The sequence below is a fragment of the Myotis lucifugus genome, unplaced genomic scaffold, assembly GCF_000147115.1.
Source record: "Myotis lucifugus unplaced genomic scaffold, Myoluc2.0 scaffold_251, whole genome shotgun sequence".
Lineage (NCBI taxonomy): Eukaryota > Metazoa > Chordata > Mammalia > Chiroptera > Vespertilionidae > Myotis > Myotis lucifugus.
Window position 1 is genome coordinate 44,283 of NW_005871299.1, and position 9,681 is coordinate 53,963.

At 40.6% G+C, this 9,681-nt stretch overlaps 1 protein-coding gene across 1 annotated transcript in view; it reads left to right on the forward strand.

The window, feature by feature from the left end:
• Positions 1-8,882, forward strand: part of LOC102418273 (cystathionine gamma-lyase-like) — a gene marked incomplete at its 5' end in the record, with an annotated part of 11,319 nt that extends 2,437 nt beyond the window's left edge. The window contains 4 exons of the mRNA XM_006098887.3: positions 2,744-2,865; positions 4,432-4,484; positions 7,891-8,029; positions 8,306-8,882. Of these exons, the coding sequence (XP_006098949.3) occupies positions 2,744-2,865; positions 4,432-4,484; positions 7,891-8,029; positions 8,306-8,326 (335 nt within the window). The remainder of the gene's footprint in view (positions 1-2,743; positions 2,866-4,431; positions 4,485-7,890; positions 8,030-8,305) is intronic.
• Between the last annotated feature and the right edge of the window lie 799 nt (positions 8,883-9,681).

The following is a 9,681-nucleotide window of genomic DNA, read 5'->3' on the forward strand; positions in this document are numbered from 1 at the left end:
GGGCATGTAGGAGGCAGCTGATGATCAATGATTCTCTCTCATCATTGATGTTTCTATCTCTTTCTTCCTCTCCCGTCCTCTCTGAAATCAATAAAAACATTAAAAAAAAAAAAAGAAATTGGTCATATGCATTAGAGCAGCAATTTTCAGCCTTTTAAATCTCATGGCACATATAAAGTAATTACTAAAATTCTGTAGTGCACCAAAAAAATTCTATTTTTTGCCAATCTGACAAAAAAAAAAAAGGTACACTTCTGATTCATTTATACCGGACAGCTATTGTTGTGTTATTGTTGTTGTTGTTATTATTATTTATATTTTTATTGATTTCAGAGAGGAAGGGAGAGGGAGAAAGAGATAGAAACATCAATGATGAGAGAGTTACCTCCTGCAAGCCCCCTACTGGGGATCAAGTCCCCAACCCAGGCATGTGTCCTGACTGGGAATCAAACTGTGACCTCTTGGGTCATGGGTCGATGCTGGGTCACTGAGCCACACCGGCCGGGCCTTTAGCTCTAACTTTTTTCTGATTTAGGTTGGAACTTGATACATCTCTATTACTTACACCCATCAAAATCCCCCCAAAGTTCTCTTCCTTTTTGAATTCCTTCACATCTAACAACCTGAAGAAATGCTCATGTGGAGTTAGCAGACTTACATGTTACTATTTGAATCTATTTTGCCAATGGTTTGAATTGTGGTGGTCTTAAGTAAATAGCTATTTTAAACTCTTAGATGTACAGGAGAATTAAGCCCGATTCCTACCCTCAAATAACTTTAATAAGCCAAGGCAAAAATACAAGGTGGGCAAAAGTAGTTTTATAGTCATGAGTACATGAAACACAGAATTTATTCTTATATTACTATTTATTAATTATTGTATTATTTTTCATAGAGTCACTGTAAACCTACTTTTGCCTCATCCTGTATCTATGCTAGTAAGTGCCCTATATGTACATTTTGAATGAAGGAAGGGAGAAATGTTTTGGGCTGTGAACTGAAGAATGGGTAGCATTTGTTAAAAAGGCTTGGACAAGGCATTTCAGATTCATTCAGTAAATATTAATTGCCAGCTACGGACCAAGCTTTGTACTAGCAACTGGAATCCAATTATCAACAAAAGGAAAGGATTTCTTATGGAACTGTTGGGAGCCCGGGGACAGGCACCATGTGTGAGATGGTGGGTCAGACTGGACCTGGGTTCAGCAACCTTGGTACTTGAGTTCAGGCTAGGAAAGAATTCAGAGCCAAGACTCAAACTATAAGAGAACATTTATTTAGAAAATTACAGAGGTAGAAGTAATTCATAGAAGAAATGGGCTGAAGAAACAAGTTATAGAGGCAAAGGAAGGGCCCTTGGAGCTTGGGAGTGAGGAAGTTAAAGATGATACGAGTTGGGAGAGGGAGGGAAAGGGCCTGGGCATGCTCCCGGTAGAAGAGCGAGCTGGCTTCTCTGTCTTAAGGGTGTTAAGGATGGAGATTTTAGGGGAAGATCTCAGTAGAATATTCAGCAGCTCTCCAGGTGTGTTCTTTCAGGGTCAGGTTCTCCACTGATTGTCTGGTCAGCGCCAGGGCAGGGGGTCATTATCCAATGCAGCCGTCCTTGAGGTCAGCCTTGGTGTAGCTTGTCTGGTTTTGCTGTCTTTCTGGGCCGGGAGCTGAAATACAACTGAGGCCTAGATGTTATCTGTAGGGACAAAAGGTCGGGGGTCCAAATCTCATGACCAGCGATAGGCTAGGGAGGAAAGGTCATCCTGGGATGATGTCCCACCTGCAATTGTCCTTTTTGCACCCAGGGCTTTCCGCCCTGGTGACCTTTTGTACCTGGCCCATCGTCCTTGCTCTGCTCATGTTTGTCTGTCTATGACAGAACTAGGTTGGTGAATAAGACAGATATTAAGCAGGACAATACAGAAGGACGTAATTAACAAGGGGTAGGGCAGTCAGTGTAGAGAATGTTCCAGGCAAAGATCCTGATGATAACCGGAACGGTGAGCGATTTAAGCAAAAGTGTGGAAAATGTGTTACAAGCAGATTCCGACTCCCCTCACGGGGAAGGGGGTCCCCAATAATGGGCTGCCCCCCTTGTAGTCCTGGGGTATATATTTGCTACAAGCCTGCTTCTATATCTATCCGCGTCGTCACCTGATTGATTCCCTCAGTTGTTCTTGCCCAGCAATGGACCTGAACTTTCCCTGTTTCTATGTGTTCTTTCTCTGTCCCTACGCTGAACTTTCCCTGTTTCTATGTGTTCTTTCTCTGTCCCTGTGCTGAACTTTCCCTGTTTCTATTCATCAGTTCACCTTATTGTTGCAGGCCCTCCCTTATTTTCCCATGCCTCCCGCTTTGAGTCTAGAAACATTTTATAATTTCTGCATGGTCGGTTCCTGTGGTGAGGCTGGCTCACACTGCCGTGTCTGCCCTGCCTATGTTCCACCTGCCTTTGTTTTCCACTGGACCCCTGTCCTATCTGTCTGTGTTTCAAATGAACCCTTTCACTGAGATGAAAATAGGGTGTGGTACTTCTGGTGTAAAGAAAGCTGGTGTGGCTAGAGCATGGAGAGCATAGAAAAGAGATAGAAAGGAAGCCAGAGAGAGAAAGACAGGGGCCAGAACAAGCAGCCAGCTGAGACCATCGGGTAAAGCTCATGATTAGGCTTATTTGTAGTTTACTTGAGCAAACTGATTTTTTTGTTTTGTTTTGAAATTAGTTGTTTGACTCTAAAATAAGACTTTATTACAGGGCTGCCCTCTCATCCTCAGCATGAGTTGGCAAAGCGTCAGTGCACAGGTTGCCCGGGGATGATCACCTTTTATATTAAGGGCGCTCTTCAGCACGCTGAGGCTTTCCTCAAGAGCCTGAAGGTAAGCTTTCAAAACAGGTTATTAAATTCTAGAGGTAAGACCTTCTTACGGCAGTTTATTATCTCTCACTTCCATCCAACTCAGATGCATGTTTGTGTACCTGCAGATCACACCTACAAACCTCTTTATCATGAAATGCATTGGGTTAGACAATGGCTTTGGTGTGGTAGCAGATATCTGAATATGTGTATTTATTTTGCTCTCCACAGACTGTCATCCATTTGAGAGAGACAGGATGTTCTAGCGCATAGGTTTTCAAATTTATTTAAAAGTAAACCCCTTTCCCAAATGAAATATTATGTGAGGCCTCAAAGTAAGGTGCTGTTAGTGCAATGCCCGAGGCTATGCTGGAACCCAGCCCAAGAATGGCTTTCCAAACCCTGTGGCCTCCCAGGATGCATCTGCCTGGAGTGAGGGAAGGGAAGGCCTTTGTCTAATTCCACAGTGGCAGGAAGTTCTCAGGGGCCCAGGGAGAGGCCTACATAACCACACACGAAGCTTTCATTGGTCAACCTCATGCAGTAGACTGAGCTTTAAATCGGTATAAAGAATAGGGTGCTACCAGATTTGTCAAAGCCCTCCTGGTCCATCTCTGAAATCAGAAAAATAGCAGTGTGTATTTAATTTAATATGGCTGTGAGAGTAATTTTTTAAATATTTATAAAATTCTTTGCTACTATAACACTAAATACCAAAACTGAGTTATTTTTTTCTTCTATTCCAGGGGGCAGTTTAATGGATATATTAATTTAATAAGTGATACATACTAACAAATAAGTGCTTAAACATTTAGATATTTTTCTTTAAAGGGTAACTATAACTGGACAATCAATGGGTCCACACTGCCTGTCACTACTTGAGCCAATTAAGCAGAGAAGGGGTTGAATCATCCACAAAAATCTGCTCTGCAGCCCCCTATAAACCAGCTGTTTATATAGGGTAGGACAAGGATTACATGGGGAAGTAGGGATTACAGGAATGGGAAAGTAGGCAATGCGGGATGGGACTCCATTGTTTGGGCAACAAGGTTGTTAATCCTTCCATGATAATAGGCAGGTCTTGAATAAGAATGGACTGCATTCCAAGGTTAACTCCCAGGTCCCAGGGGTTTACAGCTCCCAGCCAGAGTAGACTGTCCTTTCCTTAACCAGAACAAGGCAATCATGGTTAACAGAGCATGATTAATATTTCCCATAGCCATAACTAGTCCCCAATATTCTTAGTGCCCCTAACCACAGAGCTAGGTCTCAGATGTAGTAATTCTGAGGTTTTAGAGCTCAGGTTAAGTATTATTCATGTATAGGGCCAATTAGGAAGGTATAGGAGATTCACCTTTATCAACTTTTAGTGTTGTGAAAGTTTATACATAGTATGTTTAATTAATGAAATCATTGTTATGGATTCTATTCTCATTTTTTTCTCTGACTTTCTTGCCCAATTATTGTTTATTCATAATCGCTATTTCCCATCCTCTGTCCCACGGCCATTTTATTAAAAACATTTACTTTTAGATATTTTTATTTTTATTTTGGTAGAAGTTCTAAATTAATATTTTCTTTGCTATAGTTATTTACTTTGGCTGAGAGCTTGGGAGGATATGAGAGTCTTGCTGAGCTTCCGTAAGTATGTTTTTCTCTTTCATGGTATTTTAACTTTGATGTCAGCTTTAATGATCCTTTGATAAAGGAATATGATAAAACCAGAAATAATTCAAGATATTTAATGATCAGAAGAGCATGGTACTATTTAATCAGAATGGATTCTGACTCAATAGAATGGAGACTGATGAAATCTCATGGAGGCTCTTATCAGTGTTCTCCAGAATTTACTTCCACGCCTGTTCTGTCTGAAGGACATTCCAGCAGAAGTTGTATGTCAGGCTTTCCGCCTTTGGCCCAGGACTACTTGTTCTATCCCACTCCGCCCTGGAAGGGAGATGAAGACTTTGTCCTGGAAGGGCTGATTTCAAGGCTCCCTGGGAAATGGGGAATGTGTCTCTGATGAAACACCTCCACGCCTTGATTGTCAGAAGAGGGCCCAACTAGCTACCATCAAATATCTAAGAAAAGATTTCAATCAAGGACATTGTAGAAAAGCAGGCAAGAATTTATTGACTGCAGCAAAAACACGCAGGACAGTGACACAAGGAAGGGCACAGGAGAAGCATCAGGAGAGCCTGGGCTGGGCTGCTTTGGCTCACTGGGAAGTCAGAGAAACGGGGCCCTGGGGACAGGGTCAGGGGGTGAGCCTGGGGCGAGCTGCTACTGCCCATTGCTCTCCTGGTTACAAGTCTCTTGGGGCCCCTTGGAGTTTAGGAGATAGGTGCCTGTGGGGGGAGGGGGAGGGAGTGCAGCACCTTATTTTACAGACAAGGAACAAAGATTCCAAAAGTTTTGCTGATCCCTCAAATGTCACATGGGAATATGTTAGCAACTTAACCCTTGAGGCTTTGCAACGAGGGGAGGTAAAAGCAGCCTGGATCTGGAGTTGATGCCTATTCTACCAGTTACTTAACCTTTAAGCTTCAATTTTTTTATCCATAAAATGGACTTAATATTTGAAGTAATGATTATCATTTCTTGATTACCCATCCCACCAAGCATTCCTGAATTATATCCTGACTTCATTGTATGTTACTATGACCATATGTTGTAATTATTGCAGGGGTCCATCAACAACATTACCTAATAATTTTCAACTGCTTGTGTGTTTTAATTTCCATACACATTTCTGGAATAACTATGTTCTGGAAGCATTGTACTGAGGGGTATTAGAAATGACCAAAATCTGGGCACATTTTCTGCTCTCTCATCGTAGTTTACAGTTTCTGAGTAGAGTTAGGCAATTTCATAAAGTTAAAAAGAAGAAATGATGCCTCCCCCCCCCTCCCCCAAATGATTCAAATAATTAAGATAACACTTAGAGGTTTTGTTCATCTTTCAAGGAAATGCCTGTTAAGTCTGGATGCACAAGAGGGCACACTCAGCATATGAAATTGGGTTATTTTTCATAGTAATGAAGTGTGTATTACTTTAAGGCGAGTCTTAAACCTCTCCTGGTTTGTTAGGGATTTGGTTTAAAGTTGCTTGGCCCTCAGACGCTCCTGCTAGGCCATAACCCTGCTGCCTGTAGAGGAGTGAATTTAGGTCAGAGCTTGCTGTTCTATCACCCTCCTTCTGTGTCTCCCAACTTGGCTGCAACTAGTGCAGCATTGCAATCAGAGAGGGAGGAAGCCAAGCCAGTGTGCACTGGGTTGGTCTCCCAGCCTGAAAACATGTATTAATTTCGTGACCTTAGAAAAATTGTTTATCCTCTCTCAACCGCAGTTTTCTCCATTGTAAAATGTGGATAATACTGTGCCCAGCTCTTAGGGTTGTTGTGAGAACATGGGAGAAAATAATGCCTCAGCTAATGCTTTGGTTCATATTAAGTGCTCAGTAAATGTTAACTACTCTTATAGATTATTTTTTATCAGGCATTTACTACTTTACTATATTGCAAATACATTCCAGGTACATGTAAGTGCTTTTTATAAGTTCCTTCCATTAAGGACTGTGACACACTTTTGAGATAGATGTTATATCCAGTTTTTATCCATTAAAATTAAATTAATGCACATAAATGACCTAGAGTACCTGTTTCATGAGCAGCATACAATAAGTGATAGCTACTATTATTTCAGATAAGGAAATGCACTCTGAGGAGAGGTAGGTTTTACAAGCCCACACAGCCAGTATGTGGAGGGGCTGAGATTCATACCCACGTCTATTGGTCTCAGAGGCCTAAGTTCTTATTTCTACCTGTGCATGCTCTGTTAGGGAATTAAGAGCCTGAAAAGGCAGAACATTTTAAGGAGGCTGTTTACATGTAAAACTTAGAGTAGTGAAAGAAGATACCCATTTCCTTTGACAATGCCTGAGATTTTCTTTCCATGGGCCTGACGTGAGGTAGGAGAAAGCAGCTTAGGCATTGATTTTACTGGCAGTGTGCAGGGAGAGGTTGAGTGTTGGTGGCAATGTGAGTATTAGAGTTCAGAAAGACTATAAGCCCCTCTGTGATGCCTCAGCCCACAGAGATCTACCCCGCTGAACTCTGGCAGTCCTAGTGTTCATACGGGTTTGTGTTGACTCTTCTGTTTTGTGAATCGTCTTAGTCTTTAGCTCCTGCTTTGTTATCTAGGGTAAAGAAAATATCTCATAATACCTCATTTTTATTCGTTTTCTAACTCTCACTATAATGCCTGACCCATAGTAGGTGCTTTGCCTTTACACCTGGGTTATGTGCCAGAATTCCAGTTGCACACTGGCGGCTACTAGTGATCCTGGTTGCCTTTTCCAGATCTGCCTCAGAAGGTCCAGTTCTGGATTGATTCATTGATCCAGAAGAAATTAATTCTGACTGGCTCTTGGTCTCAGAGGCCTCTTGTAAGTTCAGCTGGTTGGTCATGGGGTATGATTTCTGGCCAAGGTCTCATTCAGGCAAGGGATTAAGATCCACACACGGGAGGCCCTGTCTTTCCCTCCCTCATAGGGGTGCTTGACTGGCACCTTCAGTGTCTGGATTGAGTATTCCTTACTGATGCTATAAATTAATAAAAGAGTTTGGATTTCACTTAAATGACTAGAAAAGATAATATTAACAATTCCTTTTTTTTGCCTATGAAAAATTATAAGCGTATGAAGAATTTGATATTTAGAGTAGAAGAAATTGGAAGATGATTGCAATTTATGATTCAGAATATGCCTCCATTGATATAATATAGTGACAAAAAATTTGCTCACTCTGGGCCCAGCCGGTGTGGCTTAGTGGGTGAGCATTGACCTATGAACCAGGGGGGTCATGGTTCAAGTCCCAGTCCAGGCACATGCCTGGGTTGCAGGCTCGATCCCCAGTGGGGGGCTGGAAGTTGCAGGAGGCAGCCGATCAATGTTCCTCTCTCATTGATGTTTCTATCTCTTTCTCCCTTCCTCTCTGAAATCAATAAAAATATACATTTTTTAAAAATTTGCTCATTCTTCCTTCCAGGGCAATTATGACCCATGCATCAGTGCCTGAGAACCACAGAGAGGCCCTTGGAATTAGTGACACACTGATTCGACTCTCTGTGGGCTTAGAGGATAAAGAAGACCTACTGGAAGATTTAGATCAAGCTTTGAAGAAAGCAGTAAGTTTTATTACTTTAGTGTTTTGGGGTGTGTGTGCATGAAAATGGTGCTTAATCTTGGGGCTGGGGCTCATATTTATAAAGAGAGGCCTCGCTATGAATGCTTAAAGGTTTTTCTCTTCTCTTCCTACAATTAACAGGGTGTATAAATGTGCATAGAACTTAGTCGAAGTGCAGATTTAAAAGATGGTAGTATTCAGAAAAGAGTCCTTAGGGGAGGTGAAGTCATTGCCAGCATGTTTAATAACCTGTTTTTCTTGTGCACTGTTTTTACAGCACCGTCCAAATGCATATTGAACTTAGCATGCCAGAACTGCTATTAGAAGTTGCTTCCTGAGAGATCAAATATTCTGAATAATCGAATGGACCATTAATGAACTTTTATAGATTTTCAAGTGAAAATTTTAAGGCACCTCATTACCTTTCACACAACTGTAATCTTCCAGGGATCACCCCTGTTTTCCACAGTTTCCTCTTTCCCTGATTGTCATTGACAGGTCAATGCTGTTAATATCTTTTTGTTAATTTTGGCATACATTTGCCTTTGAAGGAGGTGAAATTTGTGTTGCTTTTTGGATTATTCTCTTTTTTTCATAGCTTAAGAATTATATTGATCATGTTTACAATATAGTGATAATTCACTTTTGATGTTTTCTGAAGAACTTAAATTATTAAATGAATGTTTTTAAATCAAGTGTGATTTTTCATATCATTGAAAACAGCACTAAAGCAATGGTTTACACTTAATTACCATAAGCCAAATATCACATGCCTGTAAAGTTTACTGTGAAATTCTAGTGATTTAAGATGGTGTTTACTATTTAAAAAAAAATAAATCTAATTATCAAATCCATTCCATTGTGATGTTTCTATATTATGTGTAATTAACTTGGATTCCTGGGCCCTATGAGTGCTTAGCTCTTATGTTAATTTTATCAATTCAATTGTAGAACTATGATACCCAAATCTTAGTGTTTGCAGATTAGTTACAAATTCTATACATAGAAGGTCAAAAGCCACTTTTATAGACAGAAATAATACTTTTTTAGATTTTATCTGAAACAGTAGGTTTGTGAGGCTAAAGAAAGAAATGTGTAAAACAGAATCTTTTATAATTGAAATGTATAACAAGTTATTGTCGCCCTAACCAGTTTCGCTCAGTGGATAGAGCGTCGGCCTGCGGACTGAAGGGTCCCAGGTTCGATTCCGGTCAAGGGCATGTACCTTGGTTGTGGGCACATCCCCAGTAGGGAGTGTGCAGGAGGCAGCTGATTGATGTTTCTCTCTCATTGATGTTTCTAATTCTCTATCCCTCTCCCTTCCTCTCTGTAAAAAATCAATAAAATATATTTTAAAAAAAAGCAAAACAAGTTATTGTCAATAAGTCATAAGTCAAATAATTAGATTTTTAAAATTGTTTTTATGCTAAAAGCTTTCAGTCATTTGTTTGCTACCGCCATTTGTTTCAGTGTTAAAAAAAAGTGTATTGAACTTGATTAATAATAGTGCTGTGTAGGAGGGGAATTCATACTAACACACATTCTTATGTATTACCCACATTCTGTATAGTCTGGAAATTCTGTCTATAGGCAGTAGCATTCGAGGCAGGTCATATCTCACTATGGTTTCTGGCAGGCCTGATTTCTTGCCTT